This window comes from Cucurbita pepo, chromosome LG04 (genome assembly GCF_002806865.2).
Source record: "Cucurbita pepo subsp. pepo cultivar mu-cu-16 chromosome LG04, ASM280686v2, whole genome shotgun sequence".
In the NCBI taxonomy this organism is placed as follows: domain Eukaryota; kingdom Viridiplantae; phylum Streptophyta; class Magnoliopsida; order Cucurbitales; family Cucurbitaceae; genus Cucurbita; species Cucurbita pepo.
In genome coordinates, this window is record NC_036641.1 from 9053273 (window position 1) to 9070702 (window position 17430).

Below are 17430 nucleotides of genomic sequence, written 5' to 3' on the forward strand. Positions count from 1 at the left end.
GTCTATTAGGGAGAGGTTTCCACACCCTTATAAGAAATGTTTTGTTCCCCTCTCCAACTGAAGTGGGATCTAACAATTCATCAACCTTGGAGGCTCAGCGTTCTCGTTGGCACATCTCTCAGTGTCTAGCTTTGATACCATTTGTAACTACTCAAGCCCACCCTAGTAGATATTGTCCGCTTTGGCTCATTACGTATCGTCGTCATTTTCACGGTTTTAAAACTTGTCTACTAGGGAGAGGTTTCCACACCCTTATGAGGAATGCTTCTCTTCTCCAATCATTGTGGGATCCCACAATAGACGTGGTTTAAAACCTTGAGGGGAACTCCGGAAGGGAAAGCCCAATGAGGATATGCTAGCGGTAGGCTTTGGGTCTCTCAGAAACTAGCAATCAACGTTGTAGAAGAATGATAACTCGTTTTAGCAAATTAGGATCAATGGTCGACTTGAACTATACTTGTCAGTCAAATTAGCTCTGCGATCATATTCATTTGGTCTTGATTGATATTGTCAGTTTCATTCCGATGATCAGTTTCGAAACATGTAAGAACTCATCCAAAACAACCCGATTACACTCTCACCATCTATCGAGGTACAAGAGAATCATCACCCGACCATAGTTCCTCTTCCAATATCTCAGGTCATTCAACACTTTCCATGTTTTTCTCTCCTCTTCCTTTCCTTTTGCTGTGTAATTTTCAACGAAGGGACAGGAGAAGAAAGATCAGTTATGCTTAGCCTACAATGAAAAAGTGAAAATATCTTTAGTCTTAATCATAAAAACCAAACAAAGGGCCAAAACAGAACAAAACTGTTTGTGGTGCAGAGCAGGAAGCTTTTAGAGATGTATATGGCTGTCTGTCTCAAAGACTTGAAAAGAAAAAACCAGACCGCCATGCACATCCATTTTGTAACCTTCCATCGATTCCAACACCAAAGAAGATTCCCTTTTTAAAAAAACATGGGAAGATACGACATGTGGCCCCCGACCATCGAGGAAGTCTACAGACACAGACGACAGCAGCTCCTAATCGGACGCTATGGCTCTGTTTTTGTTGCGTGTCGCATCACAAGATGATAGCATGGCTTTGCACATGGCAATATGGCTCTCTGTTTCTTTGAAATCCCATGTCGTTTTCTAATACCCAAATGAAAAAAAACTTCAGCCCACCCCCCCACTTCGTAATCGGGTTTGAAAGACAGAACCAAACAGTTTTTTATGATAATAATGTAACAATCTTGTATCTAAAAACGTTCCGGAATCCAAACGTTGTTGGGACTCACGAGCTTAGAAACAGAGTCTTATCTGATCTGAATCAGTTCAGAAGAAGAACAAGAGGAAAACCCCTGTTTTTACAGATGGGGTTTCTTTGTTTTATGTTGTTTTTTCAAATACCTTAAAATCTCCGAGTTTTTTAGTCTCGAAAATTATAATTACCCATTATTTTGACTGCTTATTATAGCAATGCATTTACTACAAATGGGAAAGCGGCAACGCTTCAATTGTCAATAAATGATAAATCTTTATTTTGGTTGTCCTCTGGTTTTCTCTTCCTTTTCCAAAACAGAACACAGGAATCAGATAAGACTTCGTTGTCATGTTACTGGCGATGGCGTTACCAAACTCCAACTCTCAGGCGGCGGCGGCGGCGGTGGTGACGGCGGAGGTCGAATGTGTGAAATGCTATTCCTGTGGATTTACAGAGGATTGCACCCCTGCTTACATCTCGCGAGTTCGCGACCGCTTCCATGGCCGGTGGATCTGTGGGCTCTGCATCGAGGCGGTGAAAGATGAAGTTGTGAGATCGGGAACGCTTATTTCCACCGAAGAAGCGTTAGCCCAACACGCGAGTTTCTGTCGGGAGTTCAGATCGACCAACCCTCTGGATGAAACAGAGCACCCCATCTCCGCCATGGGGCGGGTACTACGACGGAGCTTGGATTCTCCGAGAGTTCTCCGGTCAAATTCCAGTGGCGTAATCAAACTAGAACCGATCGTCGTCATCGGCGATTCAGCTAGACTCCAACGATCCGGTAGTTGCTTCCCTTCCTTGTCTAGCTAAATCAAAAAACAGAGTAGTATTTTCAAGCGACTAACTTGCTTTAGTGGGTGGGTTCAGTTAGAGTTCTCCGACGATTTTCAAGCCATTTAACGAAATGGGTTTGAAAATTAGAGGGAAAACTGACCATTTTCTAGCGTTCTTGTTCGTCAAGTTCGTCATTAATGTAATGTAAATGGGAAATTGTGATAGAACAGAGCATTTGTGTTTGCTTGAAAGTTGGAAGTGAAATAAATCGAAGTGTAGATTGAAAATTTAATGGAAATATTGGGAAGATTTGAAGAATATTTGCAATGGCGGTCGTCTGAGCTCTGTGCTGTTACCATTGTCTGAGCGACAAAGTTCTGTTACCATAGTCTCTACGAACTTTCTGTTCTATGTTTTGTCTCAATTTTATTCATATCTTTGTAACTTTATCTTCGTTATAGTAGTCTCGATAACAAAGCTGCCTTCGACCTTCGATTAGTAAGCCTATTTCATCGAGAGCTTACCCCTCCACCCTTCATAGTAGTGACAGTCTCGTAAAAAAAAAAAAAAAAAAAAAAAATTATGAAGACAAAGGCTATAACACTATTTTTGTTTGAACATATTGAGTAATCTTATTTAGATCCCAAATTATGACCGGTTCAATTTGTCGATTTTATTCGTATCATATAAAAATAGTAACTTATTAGATAACACAAAAGGTTTATTCCTTTTATAGATGCTCGATCCATCTAGATTTTATTAGACATAAAATTTAATTTAATTTTTAATAGAATAATTAATTAAAAAATTCAAAATGGATNAAGGTTTAATGATATTTTTGAAATACTATCGAAAGAATACGAGTGTTTTCGAAATAAAATATTAACTAAAGCCAATATCAAGAGTAATTTTTTATATTAAAAAAATTGAAATTATATTTAAGAAAAGAAAAAAAGAAAAAAAGAAAAAAAAGAAAAAAAATGAAGCACCTTGGAATGATAAGCGAAGGGTATAAGTAATTTTCGTATGAAGCATCGTTTCATCGGGTCGGACAAGTTCAGGTTGGGGCGTCGTCCTCCGCCGTGTGTGTCGTCTCCGCCTTCCCGCCAATCTTCTGCTCCAGCGTCGTCCTCGAACTGAATCACTGGTAACTTCCTCCACTTTCTCAATTTCTCTCCATTCGTATCCAACAATTTTCTGGTCATTCACGAGGTTTTCTCCTCTTTTTCCTTTTGCCCCTTTCTCATTTACTCTGCTAGCTCGAACTTCATCCCTGTGTGTCCTTATGCTTGGATTCCATCTTGTTTTCCGATTGCTTTGCTGAAAGTATCGTTTGGATTTCGTCATCATCCAGTCGTCACTAGGGTTTTGAATCTTTTGAAGTTTTGATGCCCATTTCTGTTTCCCTGTGTTTATTGTTATTTTTTGTTACAGTTTTCTGTTATTGACGACCAATCGGAAGCAAGTACTGGCTTTGTTGATTAATTGATCACGAGCGGAGGATTATGACTAGACCGCATGCGATTTCTAGAGCAAGAAGCTTTCGATCTCGAGGAATTTTCAATGGAATTTGCTCCATTGTGTTGCTTTGTTTGTTCCTTGGTCAGGGGAAGTTCTTGAGAAATTCGCGTTCAATTCTTCAACCTAAATGGAGCTTAGGTGATATGCAGGTTGGGGTGATTCATAGGAGAATCGCTGAAGTCTCTGGTTCGAACAATACCATTGATTTTGATGGATCTCCTAATAATAATAATAAGTCTGCAAGTCTCCCCCTATCATGTCTTGGATTAACCGAACATAGAGATTACCCGAGCCGATGTGAGTACCTGATTGCCCATCCTGATTGCAATTCAGGTGGATTTTTCAATTACATCACGTTCTTCTACTGTGACTGTGAAGGTTTTAGTCTTCTGGGTTATGTGGCTTTGATATTTTGGCTTGCTGCGTTGTTCTATCTATTGGGTAATACTGCTGCTGATTATTTTTGTTGTTCCTTGGAGAACCTCTCAAATCTCTTGAATTTGCCAGCGACCGTGGCTGGAGTTTCGCTGCTTCCTCTTGGTAATGGTGCTCCTGATGTCTTTGCCAGCATTGCTGCTTTTATGGGAAAGGATGCTGGTGAAGTTGGTCTTAACAGTGTCTTGGGTGGAGCTATCTTCGTAACATGTATTGTTGTTGGTGCTGTTTCTCTTTGTGTTGCTGAGAGGGATGTCAGGATCGATAGGAAATGTTTTATCAGAGACATTTGTTTCTTCATATTTGTCATTGCCTCACTTGCTACAATTTTGGCGTTCGGTAGGGTCAATGTCATCAGTGCAATTGCGTTTGTTTTAATTTATTTGGTCTATGCATCTGTAGTTGCCGCACATGAGATTTTGGAAAAGGACTCGGTAAAAGTGTCCCTGAACTCTGTAACACCTTTACTTCCTGTAACTGGAAGCATTTTCTCTGTTGGAAGTGAAGAAGATGAATCAGTCTATACGACTCTTCTTGAGTTCGATTCTGATGGTGATGTACCACATCTCCAAAATAAACTGCCACAATGGATGTGGTCTTCAAATGTTGCAATCTATTCAAATCAGACAATGAAGGGCAGTGTAGATAGTCCAAAAGCTTTGTGGGGTTGGAATGATGAAGATACAGCGAATGACTCCTCGTTTTTCTCTTTCTCCATATTGTTTTCACTTCTTGAACTTCCATTGACACTTCCAAGACGTTTGACCATTCCCATTGTGGAGGAGGAACGATGGTCAAAAGTTTATGCTGTTACCAGTGCTACGCTAGCACCCGTTCTTCTGGCATGTTTATGGAACACCCAAGATGATCTTGGACCTCTGAGTGGAAAATTTGCGTACTTTTTGGGGGTTTCCCTTGGTAGTGTGCTTGGCGTCCTTGCATATTTGTATACAAGCCCTGATCAGCCACCTCACCAGGCTTTGTTTCCATGGGTCTTTGGGGGATTTTTTATGAGCATTGTCTGGTTTTACATTGTTGCAAATGAGCTAGTAGCTTTGTTGATGACATTAGGTTTAATTTTTGGAGTCAACCCATCAATTCTTGGATTGACAGTGTTGGCCTGGGGGAACTCAACGGGTGATTTGATGTCTAATGTAGCACTGGCAATGAATGGTGGAGATAGTGTACAGATTGCTATGTCTGGGTGCTATGCTGGTCCTATGTTCAATACTCTTGCGGGGCTGGGTATCTCCATGCTTCTTGGAGCCATGTCCCATCGACCTGCACCTTACATGCTTCCTAGAGATAGTAGCTTGTTTTATACATTGAGTTTTTTAATGTCAGGACTTATTTGGTCACTTGTTGTGTTACCTAGGAATGGTATGCGCCCAAACAAAAATCTAGGAGTTGGCTTGTTTGTTATCTATTTCTCGTTTCTCATCCTCAGGGTGAGCACATCTATGGTGGAGCACTAATGCTGGAAATAAATGTTCGTTTGAGCTAATCATAGGTGTCTCAACTATAAGCAGGCCAGTGTAACATACATTTTGATTGAACGGTACCAAAGGTCATGATCGTTCTCGGGACTCGAAATAGTTATTATAGATGATGTTGTAGGAGATTATGATGCCTTGACATTTTATTGCATCATCTGCCTGTTAATATCATGATTTGTATATCATAGCATTGTTTAGTGAAATGAAACTAAAAGATTATTATCCCATGTATCTGTTATTCATTTTAAACTCTCTTTTCTTTTCTGAGGGTTGTATTGAATATGATTTTTGAGCTAGGAGATTATGGTAGGACACTCTCATTTAGGATCAAAAGTGCTGCTCAATCAAACCATTTTTAGTTTTTAGCTCGTAAAATCTGTTTGGATTCAGTTTATGAAGGGCTCATATTCTCTTCAAATACTTTCCAGAATTTTATTTGAGATGTTCCCCCTGCGAATGCATTCATGATCGGACAGATGGGAACGTCGAAGAAATTAATCGGGTACTTATTTATATTTTTATTTACAAGTATCAACCTTACGGGCTCATTTTGCTTTATATTCCATGTACATCCAAGTAATCTACAGTTTGTTTACATATTGAATGGAAAAGCTTGTTTCTACGTTTTCTTCCCTCAATCCTTGTAGTTGTTGTGATTTGAAGATAAAGTGTTCTTGATACGTATAGAAGGAAGCACTCAGAAACTTATCTGTAGAGGGAACACTGAAGTGCGAATCTGCAATTTGTTCTCTGATTTTCATCTGCTCGTTACATGTAACGTAGACCGTATGTGTTTTCCCTTTGATGGACAACAATGCTAAAATGCCGATATGCAAGCGCCTGATTCTTTAATTCTATTGTTTCTGTTCTTGAATATTCTGCTACAGTTGCCTTCATCTTTTCCCACAGTTATAATGACTTCCAGGAGAAGGGCCTGCTTGATCTACTCTTATATGGTAGCAAGCATCCTAATGCAAGGCATATGGAAGATTAAAGGCACTAGAGAAGCTAAAAGTTTAATTACATTTACACGGACATCTACAAAAGTTAGAAGAATAGATTGCAGTTAACAAAAAATGCAGACCCAGTTCATGGAGACTATCGTGAAATGGAGTGCTGCCACAAATCTCCAATTTAATCACAACTGAAACTTTGAGCTGCATTCTTTAAATGGAAGAGGACGAGCAATTACCATCCTCCCCTCTTGATTGTCGTCCCTTTTATGAATTCAGCAGCTGGTTGATTCGCCATAGATGTTGTCGAGAATGGCAATGACTCCAACAACAAAAGCCTGATCAATTCCAGGTTTTATTGACACATAGTAGAGATCCTTGCTCAACAGGACTCCAGCCTTTTTATTCTTTCCAATCTGCAGTTATTTAAAACAAGTAAGAATATACCGCTTCGTGAAAGGAATAGAGCCAAGATCAAGTATAACTACTCTCTTCGATTATATCCAGATGGTGTTGCTAGCTCGTTTTGTAATTATGATCTTGGATTGATTTTGCTGGATTAGAGCCTATTTCTGTAGTTAGTTATTAGATTCCCTTCTGCTGTTGGGCTTGTTATTTGTTTGCCTTTGTTTTTTATGTTTTTCACAATAAAAGCTCGGTTTCTTTCGAAATCTATATCTATATCTATATATAGTCGGTATTAGACAGTATCAAGCCAGGTGAGGTGCGGGCAGGGAAGACTCGTTCGGTAGATAGCAAGTAGGTAATCCTAAGAGAGGTTCAATCGCACCTGAGCTACTAAATTGCCTTGAGAATCAATGATGCTGCATTCTTTACCAGGGAAGTATCCACTGATCTCAAAGTCCCAATCTTTCTTGCCGAGGTTTGGTTTTGTTGTGATTCTAATTCCAGTATCTTTGTCCACAGGAAGACATGACTTGGGCTTTCTCAAGCTGAAAACCAGCTTTTTGGATCCTTGAAAGTCGTATCGGTAAGCATTCCATATCTTATTAAAGCTTAGAGCCTCAAAAATCCCTCCCTGAAACATAAAACTGTGCTGAATAATCCCAAATCGACCATTTTTATGCAGGAAAAGTAGAAAAGACTTGTTTAGGAAACATGTAGAACACTTAGATATTACCTTCCCACGGATCAAAAGCAAAGCATCCCTCCTCTCATCTCTTAGAATCAGCTCCTCTGCTTTTCCCAGAATCCCACACCCATCAACACTGAAAACAACTTTCTGATCACAATTTGTCACCACGAAACCTCCTCCGTTAATGACATGTGGTCTCTTCCTAACAACATACACAACCTCAGTAGATGAACAATATAGTTTGCTAACCAATGGAACCATCTTTCCAATTGTAGTTAAGCTATGTTTCTTTGTTGGTATTTCTGCACTCTTTTATGAAGTTCTAAACAGATTCGAAGGTAAATGATTGATTATTGCTAGGAAGGTTTGAAGAAGGTGAGTATCAATGGCTTGAAGTCAAGGTTGCTTGTTATAGAACACAACGAATGGTTCACGCACTGATAGTTTTAGCCAATAGAAACAGAGAGAGGGCTCTGGGAATTATTCTATATGCACTTTGGCTAGATGCTTTAGTGCTTGTTGCCCAAGAAAAGCCATAAAGAAAGATTCTTTGTAGTACATATCTTGTGGAAACAAGCAATAGTTTTTCAGAAGTTTGTGTTTAGAATCCTCAAAAAGCCATCAATTTTGACAATCTGTGAGTTTAAGTTCAAAATCAGCTTTAGCGAGGAGCTTTATTGGAGAAAGAAGATCCCTTTTGATGTAATTTTAGAACGGTCAAAACATGTTCGTCGTGATCAAAATAACTAAAAACGGCCAAACAAAGGTGATTTTGGTCATTCTAAAATCACTCTCGAAGATGGTTGGAATAAAGTAATCTAACGAAAGTACTTCTAACGCATCTTCCTAACTTGAGAAAACTTCCTTGTTTGTAAAGAGAGTTCGATTTCTAACAACCTTGTCCTAATTGAAAACTATCTCGAATGCATATGGAATATGATGACTTCTTTCAATTTTCTCTTCGATTTTGTGTTAAGAGGAACCTTTTGAACATTGACATATGCTATCTCTTGAGGTCGGTTTCCACATTTGTTTTATTTAGATAATGTCGAGATATTTGTAAGGTTAAAATATTATTTTGATCTATTTTAGCCATTTTACTTTGAAATCTTCAATGTTTTTAACAAATTTTAAAATTAGTCTTTATTATAAATTTATTACCATTCTAAAAACTAATTAGTCTTATATACCATTGGTAAAAATCTAAGCACATTGTTGGCAGAGTTGTCATTTTTGTACATTATGGATCGCCGTTAGTCTTGCGATTTTAAAATGCATATGTTAAAGAGTGATTTTCATGCACTATAAAGAATATTTGGTGTTAAAGAGTGATTTTCATGCACTATAAAGAATATTTGGTTCTCGTTATTACCCTCTGTAACCGATATACGATCTCACAAAAGTGTCAAAATTCCTTCTGGAATTATTGTTTTCAAGAACCAGAAATCAATCGGTACTTCCATGGGAAAATCAAGTTCATATGCCGGAGTAACAATAGATTTTGATCTTCATCCCGAAACCGCCATTTTCGAATTTCAAACCCATAAGCCCCTTGGCAGAGAATGTAGAAGTTCGATAAGAATCACGAGTACCCATAATGGGTCCTACTCTGCTCCTCCAGGCTCCGCCGAGCTGCTGCAGTGTCGATTGTTCTCGAAACTGGTGGCTGTGGCCGAACATTGGCAGAAATCACCGGCGAGCTACAGAGTCCATCAGAAATTCAGAATTCGGAGCTTCAGCGATAGCGTAAAGGGAATTGAATTTGACCTCGAGCTTCGAATCTGGCACTGTTTCTTCAATCGGATACGTCACTGCCCCACTTCCTTTTTGTCTTCTTCATCTGTTTCCAATCCGTTCGACGATCCAAATTTAAGAGTAGACTAGACCCCCTCCGTCGCCTTCAGTTCCCAGATTTCCAGAGGCCCATATCGCTCTCTTCTGTTCTGTTCATGTGATTGTCCAAGACCTAATAATGGGCCAGATATTGGCTGCTTTTCATCACTATTTGATTTGATATGAGGCCCGGGTACCCCCCTCAGTCTTAAACCCGTGGTCACGCTCACACGCACACCAACTGTTTGATGAAATGTCAGGTAGTTTTCTTTTCCCCATTTGTTCAACTGGCTTGCTTGGAGCTTTTATTTTTCAATGTATATGATTCAGTGTTTACATTACATTAATCTGTAGTTTCCTCTTTGTCTAGCTCGAGATGCTGATTCGTCATATGATCTATGGCACCCTTTCCTAGGCATCTCTCCTCCACGTGCGTTCTGAGCTCTCTACCTACTTCCCATTTTTCTTCTTTGCTTTGAACACCCAAAACAGCTTAAACAGAGACAGAAACTTACTTAATTATGCTCATTTCTTCATACTCCATTAAGGCTAAAGAATGAATTAACTCCAAAATCTTACTTGAAGGAAACCCAGATGCCTCAACTTTGATAACCAGTCTTATACAGACTTAGGGACGCTAGGCACAGGCTTTTCTCACAGCCGTCTTTACATTATTAATGGAAAGCTGAGTTCTTGAAAAGAAATATTTTAACTCCTCTCAGTCTCTCTCATAAAAGAATGGTATTGCCTCGAGTCGAGAAAAGGCTCGTTTTTTCACTCAAAGCCTGTGACATGACAATAATGACTCTCTTTCTGGCCTCATTATCACTTGCATCATTAAAAACCCTGCAACCCACAACTTGATTCATACATTTATGTGCTGCAGTTTACTTGCAGAGCGGCTTTCTTTTGTGGGCTGTAATTATCTTTGTCAGCCTTTCGTATTACTGTTCTGTCACTACCCATGTAAGACCATTCATACCCAACATTAACTGTTGCTTTAGTTCGTCATTTGCTTTTGCAGTTACTCTTTTCTTCACTCTCTGCTTCTTCCCTGCATACTTATATTTCTGCTGTTATAGACATTCTGTGTTGTTTTCTTTCTCATCTGTGCTCTGACCTTTGGTGATTCACGACTGGGTTTCTATCAGTGTCGGGTGCCCTGAGAAGTGACTCGAGCAATGGCTGCTCGGTCTGTTTACTCTTCATCAGTGCCTTCGCTGCCACCACCTTGTCCAAAGTCTCCACCTGAGTACCCGGATTTGTATGGGAAGCGTCGGGAAATAGCCAAGATTCATATGCTTGAAAGAGAAATTGGTATTCTTGAGGTTTGTTCGAATTTGAATTGATTGTTACTATCTTCATATTCTGAAAGTTCAATTGCAAGCATCTCTTTTTTGTCATTAGCTTTGCTAAGTAGGCACGGAATTTTTCAGTTCTACATGCAGATCTGTTTGCTTGATTTTCGGAGCTAGTTTCTCATCGCAGTTCTAAAACAGATTCGATAAGCTTAGAACTTCCATTTCGTGGCATGAAATTTCTCCCAGACCTTCATGGAAAAGCACCACCTGGGAAGTCTGGGATAGGACAATCCAAGAAAAAGTTTTGGCTTCTAAATTTCTTGGGCTGCCTTTTCCCCAAAGCCAGGGGAATGAAAAACACAAGAATTCAATCTCTATCCCACTAAAATCCATGGAATTTGAAAATTAATGGACTCGTTGTCTTCTCCTTTCTGTTTACCAGATAAAAGCATATTTCTTCCGCACTAATTATCTCCTCCTGTTATGGGATCGTTTAGCTGGACAAATGCCACATGTTACACGAAAATTGAAATTAAATACAATGTTCACACATGTCATGAGGCACAATTCCCGGTTTCAAAGTAGCCATGATTGCTTTATGATTAGCTCAATGCGTCGTTACATTTTTCTAGTTTTCTTGGAACAGGACGAACTAAAATCTGTTGAAAGTCTTCAACCCGTCTCTATATGCTGCAAAGAGTATGTATCTTCTTAATAAATTTCATCATCTTGTAATTTATTGAAGTTCTGATGTCTTTCCTCCGTTAATTGAACCCATCCAATCGGGAGATTGATCCATCCAGTCTTTTGCAGGATTAGCGACTTTGTTACGGTCAACTCAGATCCATTGACGCCTACGTAAGACTTCCTTTTTAATTAAACTAATCTGCATAATTTTAAGGTTGCATTAGTTATGAACAATGCCCTTTTTTTTTTCAAGCAGATGTAGGACAAAACATAAGCGATGCCGCTTCTGGAAGTGGTTATGGTTAGAACTTTCAACATACGAAATCTTATTTTAGCTCATCACTGATTACGTTTTTTTGTATAACATTTGTTACGATTGTATGCAGCGGATTTCCTTGCTTTAATTTGTCATGGCTGTGCTGCTGCTCTTGCACTGGATGCTCTGTCTCCCTTGAGGTGCCTCGCTGCTGTGTTTGCAAACCATGCAACTTCCCATCATGTTCAAACTGCTGTAATAAGCCGAAGTGTAGTTTCTTCTCCTGTCCCTCTTCATTTTGCTGTAGAAACATCTCGTGCCGTAGACGGTGTTGCATTTTGTCATTACCTTCGATCTCATGCTCCGATGGCTGCCGCTGCTGCGAATGCAAATGCAGCTGTAAGTGCTCTTTTCCAAAATGTTCACAGGTACCTTCTTGTCGCTTCTGTACAAAATCCTGTTGTGACCCCTGCTCTTTATGTTGTTGGTTTTGACCCCTGCTCGCTTCTGATATAATCAATGTACATTATTATGAATATATTCTACTTTTTATTGATTTTGTCCATATTTATTAGTGGGAATACGATTGGTATGCCTTTTAAATTATTTAAGACAATATTTTGAGTTGTTTAATCAGGGTCCTACTGCTGGATTATTGATGGGTATCATTAGAACTGATTGGCCACAATTTGTCTATATGGTTTTAGAGTTGTCTTATCACTTGTTACTCTTTTGTGAAAACATCCTCCTGTTTGTTAAGTCCCTGAACTAATCGTACTACTGGAGGCTTTTGTATAATCTGAATCGATTAGCCTGGTCCCATATGCTTCTTGCATCAACGGTTGAGATACCATGCTCATGATCTTTATCTAATATTTAGTACTCCCCCACTGATCGGTACATGATTGTTCTTATGCTACTTTGCTTGTGAGTTGAATACGGATAGGCTGCATTGGACTGGTTTTTAATTTGACATATGAATTGGGCAAGGTCTCTGTTGGTCACTGCTGCTTTGTCTAGTTTTACAGTTTCGCTGTTATTCGCTTTAGCCCGTTACATATCGTTAGGAGACAGAATATCTGTTAGCTGTGAGCTTAGACTATTATAAGCTATTACAAATGGTATCAAAGCCAAACATCTGGTGGTGTGCCAACGAAGACGCTGGCTCCCAAGGGGCTGGATTGTTAGATCCCACATCAGTTGGAGAGGGGAATAAAGCATTCTTTATAAGGATGTAGAAACCTCTCCCTTGTAGACGCGATACGTAATGAGCCAAAACAGATAATATATGCTAGTGATAGCCTTAGTTTGTTATACAAAAATAGAAATAACTAGGAAATAGTAAAGTGAAAGCAAACGAAGTATGGCCAACGAAGTATGTGTTATGGATTTACATTAGGTTCAACTCTCTCCCCGGGACTTCCCAACTTCGTAAACTGACCCAACTTTTCAGACTCTTCTACTGCCTATGCTTTTCATTGGCAAATCAGACACTGAATTTTCCTATGCTTGATGATGATGATCGTTCTCTTGTTGATCATCAACTTCTTGCTATTTTTCTTGTTGATTATCAACTTCTTGCTATTTTTCTTGTTGATCATCAACTTCTTGCTGGCGGATTGGAAAAACCAGTATCAAATGGAAAACGCCCTATACAAAAACAACAATCACAACTTTGTCCAGGTGAATGCCACTGGGCTTCTAACTTCGTGTAGATCATTGCTCCACACAATCGATCCAAACCCATATCTTGCGGTTTGAGCAGCATCCCCGCTCGTCACAAATGTGACAGTGTACATTTTCTTCTCCCCAACTTTAGTGAAAACAAGCCTTGACGGTTTCACCATCACATTCACAGCCAACGGTGCAGTAGTAGCCACTTCATAAACCGACCCTGCAGCCCCAACATTCGTGACTTCACGAGTGTATTGAACCACCCTCTTTCCCCCAAACACAACTGAAAATGTAGGGTAGTTAAGTTGTCCTGGGTCTGCAAACTTTCGGGAGCACGATACATTCGATTGCTTCACAATTGCCCGAACATGATCCATCCCATAGTCCAAGGAGCACAGGAAGGCAATGTAGTCATCGATCGAGATATCGTATATAAGACCTGGGGAGAGGGCTTTGTGTGGATCAACATGGCCAGCTCCATGACCCCATGGATTGGAAAACGCCCCTCCGGCAGCATCCCGGAGAGATGAGTTGGTGTTGTCCTGCGTGTATGCAGTGGTCATCAACGCAGATTTGATAGCACTTGGGCTCCATTCCGGATGAGCTGCCTTCATCAATGCCGCCAGCCCGCTTATATGTGGGCAAGACATGGATGTTCCTAAATAGCAGAAGATTTATCAGCTAAAGAGCGAAAGGGTAAGCCTAAGCAAAAGCCATTTAGGACATACCTGACATAATATTGAACTGTGTTTTTCTCTTGTCGCTGTCCAATCCAGTAGGTCCAATGGACTCAGACCAGGCAGCCAAGATGTTAACGCCAGGCCCAATAACGTCCGGCTTTAGGATTTGGGGCGTCACCAAGTTGGGTCCTCGGGAACTGAAGGCCGCCACCACTGGAGATGGGCGCACGTTCATAACTGTCCCACCAAAGCTTAGCACCGCCGTCGGCTTCGAAACTGACCGCACATAATGCCGGATCATGTCGCCGGTTATTCTCCCCACTGCCACAGCCGGCAGCAAGTGGCTGTCAGCCACCAATTTCTCTCCATTAGCCGCTGTGTTAGCCAGAATCATCCCAAATCCGCCAGCATCTCGCACCACTCCTCCCTTCTCTGCTCTGGCGTTGATTCCCCTGTCGCAGACCACCACTTTCCCTCTGATCAATTCCGGGTCAAGAGAACCGGGCAAACACATGTTGCTGGAGGTGTTGCTTCCTTCGTTGTACACCAAACCCACCGGCTTGTTCATTCCTTGGCCACTGTAGAGCGACACTCCAGTGAACCGCTTGCCATTTCCGAGTTGGACATAAGCTGGGAAATCCCGGTCTAGAGTTCCAGCCCCGACTGTCATGATCCAAGGTGCCACATTAGCCAGAGAAGCCAAGTTTGGCCCACTGTTCCCAGCTGAGCACGAAACAAAAACCCCGTTCTCCATGGCTGCAAATGCTCCTATTGCAATTGTATCCTGGTAATAAGGTGCAGAGCCACCGCCCAAAGAGAGTGAGAGTACATCGACACCGTCGGATATTGCCCGATCCATACCTGCAAGAATGTCAGATCCAAAGCAACCAGTGGACCAACAGGTTTTGTAAGCTGCAACTCTCGCTTGAGGAGCCATCCCCCTGGCAATGCCTCTGGCATACCCAAGTAAGCTCGCGTTAGCCACATGTGACCCAGCAGCCGTGCTTGCTGTGTGCGTGCCGTGTCCATCCTGGTCTCTAGGCGACTGGTTTTCTCTTGGATTTCCAAAGTACCCATCATTATAAGCCATTTGATAACCCTTCGAGAAGCTGCGAGCTCCGATTAGTTTCTTGTTGCAGAGTGAAGGGTGGAAATCGAGCCCTGATTCGCATTCTCCACGCCACCGTGATGGAATCTCCGGCATTCCAGTGTCATCAAAGCTCATAGACTCCGGCCAAATCCCGGTGTCGATAACCCCAATAATAACATCATGAGAAGCCTGGTGGAGATCCTGAATGTTGTGACCTTCCCAGAAGCCGAAATCGGAGTTGAGGCCGAGGAATCCCGGAGTTCGAGTGGTGTGAAGGTTATAAACAGAGTCTTCATAGACACCCAGAATGGAATCCGATTGGCGAAGCAATTGGGCTTCCTCTGGATTCAGAGAAGCAGCGAAGCCATTGTAGGCGGAAGTGTAGGCGTAGAGAATGGAATCAGAGGTGGCGGAGGAGGATAGGGATTGGAGATGGGCAGAGTACCAGTGATGATGGGTGGGATACTCAGAAGGCAGAGCATGATGTTTCATGCGAACAATGTAGGTTGTCTTGGCATCGACGAAGACACAAGGATGAAGAACAACAAGAACAACAAGAACAAGAACAACAATTGCCATTGAGCCCATGGGAAGAAAGGAAGAGTGGAGCAATATCTTACTCATAGCAAAGCATATAAGTAGAGCTAGGAATGAGGCTAATGGCTTAACACAGCCCAAAACTAAGCTGACTTAAAAAAAAAAAAAAAAAAAGAGAGCGGTTAGAGAATGACAATCCAGGAACCAGTGTCTCGTTTAATTTTCGGTTCGCCCCAAGATTTTGTTAAAATATCATCACTATCTGGTATCAAAACGAGTTCTCCCTATTACGTTAGTAAGAAAGTCCCGAAAGAAGAAATCGAGATGCAGCAGATCAAGACAGAAGATCAAGTGTCGGACTTGTTTACGAAAGAGCTAAAACATGAGAGCTTTTAGTGTCAGCTCAACATGGTGCAACGAATGAAAGACTAGTACTGAGGGCAGTAGCCTACTAGGGATTTACGTACTTCCATCCACATAGATTTTCATCCCAAGAAATCTCTACTAGTCTCAACACACCTTCACCCTACTTAGGTTTTCATCTCAAGTAGTCTCAAAATGTCTTATAATCTCTTCTCGATTAGTGTTAATAAAAAGTGTAAGTGTTTTTCACGAAGAGTTCTGTTCAACTGATTTCTTAGAACATCTCCACCTCCAAAATGTATACTTTTTTTTGGCTTAATTGCAGTGGTGAACTTGTCACGAGCGAAAGGAAGACCATGCCTAGACCATAATGAACGTTATTGAATGAATTTTGTTGTTTCTATATTGAAAATAGAGATTAGGAGGAGTGCATGGAAATTGAGTAGAGATGGAAAAAGGAAGGGTACAAAATTTGTTGTTCCTCTCACGGGTTTAGCTTGTTTTGAAGTAGTAACCCGTGAGTAGGGATTTTGTATCTATAATTTTGTCTTTCCTTGCAATATGAATGAATGGCTACAAACACAAACCCACTCAGAAAACAACCAAATTCTGCATCAACTTATAGTACAATCAATACTCTCTCAAAAACTATATGCCAACGTGAATGCCGGTGAGACTTAGAAGATGTTGTAACGGTAGCGGAAGCGGAAGCAAGTTTGATCGTACTTATATACCCACAAACAGAAATTAAATAAAGGGACATAAAGATTTACGTGGTTTGGAATAACAACAAATCTCAATAATCAAAGTGTTTATAGAGTGTATATTTTACACTACAACGTCTCTCAACAAAGTTTCTCCTAAATGACACTCAAACTCAATGTATCTTAACCATTTTAGACAACGTTTTACGTAGACATAGAAGCATTAATGTTATACATGAATCAACAAAATGGAAGATAGAACTAAAAAGGACTATGTGATATCCCACCTTGGTTGGGGAGGAGAACAAACCACTGTTTATAAAGGGTGTGGAAACCTTCTCCTAGGACACGCGTTTTAAAGCCTTGAGGGGAAGCCTGGACACGCGTTTTAAAGCCTTGAGGGGAAGCCTGAAAGGGAAAGTCCAAAAAGGAAAATATCTGCTAACGGTGGATCTGGGTCGTTACAAATGGTATCAGAGCTAGACACCGGACTATGTGCTAGCCTTCTCGCTGTTCCCGAAGGGGGGTAGACATGAGACGGTGTGCCAGTAAGGATGCTGGGCCCCAAATGGGGTGGATTTGGGGGTAGTCCCACATCGATTGGAGGAAGGAAAGAATGCCAGCGAGGACGTTGGACCTGGAAAGGGGGTGGATTATGATATTCCACATCGAAAGGATGGAATAGTTGAATGAGGAAAAGGGCGAGAGATGCATGGGAGAAAGAGACAAAAGGGTCTCTTTCTTACACTTTTTTGTTTAAAAGGAAAGGGGTGATAA

General features: G+C 40.9%; 5 protein-coding genes across 8 annotated transcripts; 3 read left to right on the top strand and 2 right to left on the bottom strand.

Moving 5' to 3' along the window:
- Positions 1-314: 314 nt before the first annotated feature.
- LOC111793105 lies at positions 315-2347 on the top strand. Its single transcript, XM_023674839.1, has one exon. It carries the CDS (start codon positions 1599-1601, stop codon positions 2061-2063), a length of 465 nt encoding a protein of 154 aa, XP_023530607.1. The 5' UTR covers positions 315-1598; the 3' UTR covers positions 2064-2347.
- Positions 2348-3039: 692 nt separating this feature from the next.
- Positions 3040-5706, top strand: LOC111793102 (cation/calcium exchanger 4-like). The gene is made up of 2 exons (XM_023674833.1): positions 3040-3174; positions 3462-5706. Exon 2 carries the CDS (start codon positions 3533-3535, stop codon positions 5456-5458), a length of 1926 nt encoding a protein of 641 aa, XP_023530601.1. The 5' UTR covers positions 3040-3174; positions 3462-3532; the 3' UTR covers positions 5459-5706.
- A 204-nt stretch (positions 5707-5910) lies between these two features.
- On the bottom strand, positions 5911-8602 carry LOC111793104 (protein LURP-one-related 6-like). Its single transcript, XM_023674838.1, has 3 exons — positions 7574-8602; positions 7223-7471; positions 5911-6848 (listed from the first exon to the last, which is right to left on the bottom strand). Exons 1-3 carry the CDS (start codon positions 7787-7789, stop codon positions 6708-6710), a joined length of 606 nt encoding a protein of 201 aa, XP_023530606.1. The 5' UTR covers positions 7790-8602; the 3' UTR covers positions 5911-6707.
- LOC111793103 (guanine nucleotide-binding protein subunit gamma 3-like) lies at positions 7334-12221 on the top strand. Of its 3 annotated transcripts, XM_023674834.1 has the most exons (8): positions 9533-9621; positions 9732-9791; positions 10248-10327; positions 10513-10689; positions 11309-11361; positions 11476-11520; positions 11606-11650; positions 11736-12221. In XM_023674834.1, the coding sequence occupies exons 4-8, from the start codon at positions 10543-10545 to the stop codon at positions 12097-12099; spliced, it is 654 nt and encodes a 217-aa protein (XP_023530602.1). In that variant the 5' UTR covers positions 9533-9621; positions 9732-9791; positions 10248-10327; positions 10513-10542; the 3' UTR covers positions 12100-12221. The 3 variants fall into 3 exon arrangements, with proteins under 3 accessions (XP_023530603.1, XP_023530602.1, XP_023530605.1); XM_023674835.1 differs by lacking the exons at positions 9533-9621; positions 9732-9791; positions 10248-10327 and adding an exon at positions 7334-7423; XM_023674837.1 differs by lacking the exons at positions 9732-9791; positions 10248-10327.
- A 649-nt stretch (positions 12222-12870) lies between these two features.
- On the bottom strand, positions 12871-16194 carry LOC111793106 (subtilisin-like protease SBT1.8). 2 transcript variants are annotated; one of them, XR_002814879.1, is made up of 3 exons: positions 14008-16194; positions 13210-13937; positions 12871-13179 (listed from the first exon to the last, which is right to left on the bottom strand). XR_002814879.1 is itself a non-coding variant. In XM_023674840.1 (2 exons), the coding sequence occupies exons 1-2, from the start codon at positions 15671-15673 to the stop codon at positions 13273-13275; spliced, it is 2331 nt and encodes a 776-aa protein (XP_023530608.1). In that variant the 5' UTR covers positions 15674-16194; the 3' UTR covers positions 12871-13272. The 2 variants fall into 2 exon arrangements, 1 of the variants encoding a protein (XP_023530608.1); XM_023674840.1 differs by having other exon boundaries at positions 12871-13937.
- Positions 16195-17430: the final 1236 nt, after the last annotated feature.

Bases quoted from the DNA above. Each gene is read 5' to 3' on its own strand.
- LOC111793105 (XM_023674839.1), top strand. From the start codon at position 1,599: ATGTTACTGGCGATGGCGTTACCAAACTCCAACTCTCAGGCGGCGGCG.
- LOC111793102 (XM_023674833.1), top strand. From the start codon at position 3,533: ATGACTAGACCGCATGCGATTTCTAGAGCAAGAAGCTTTCGATCTCGA.
- LOC111793104 (XM_023674838.1), bottom strand. From the start codon at position 7,789: ATGGTTCCATTGGTTAGCAAACTATATTGTTCATCTACTGAGGTTGTG. The intron at 7,472-7,573 runs GTAATATCTAAG...TTTATGTTTCAG, and splicing joins TGCTTTTGATCCGTGGGAAG to GGAGGGATTTTTGAGGCTCT. The intron at 6,849-7,222 runs GTGCGATTGAAC...AAATAACTGCAG, and splicing joins AAGGCAATTTAGTAGCTCAG to ATTGGAAAGAATAAAAAGGC.
- LOC111793103 (XM_023674835.1), top strand. From the start codon at position 10,543: ATGGCTGCTCGGTCTGTTTACTCTTCATCAGTGCCTTCGCTGCCACCA. The intron at 10,690-11,308 runs GTTTGTTCGAAT...TTCTTGGAACAG, and splicing joins GAGAAATTGGTATTCTTGAG to GACGAACTAAAATCTGTTGA. The intron at 11,651-11,735 runs GTTAGAACTTTC...GATTGTATGCAG, and splicing joins CGCTTCTGGAAGTGGTTATG to CGGATTTCCTTGCTTTAATT.
- LOC111793106 (XM_023674840.1), bottom strand. From the start codon at position 15,673: ATGAGTAAGATATTGCTCCACTCTTCCTTTCTTCCCATGGGCTCAATG. The intron at 13,938-14,007 runs GTATGTCCTAAA...TCTGCTATTTAG, and splicing joins ACAGTTCAATATTATGTCAG to GAACATCCATGTCTTGCCCA.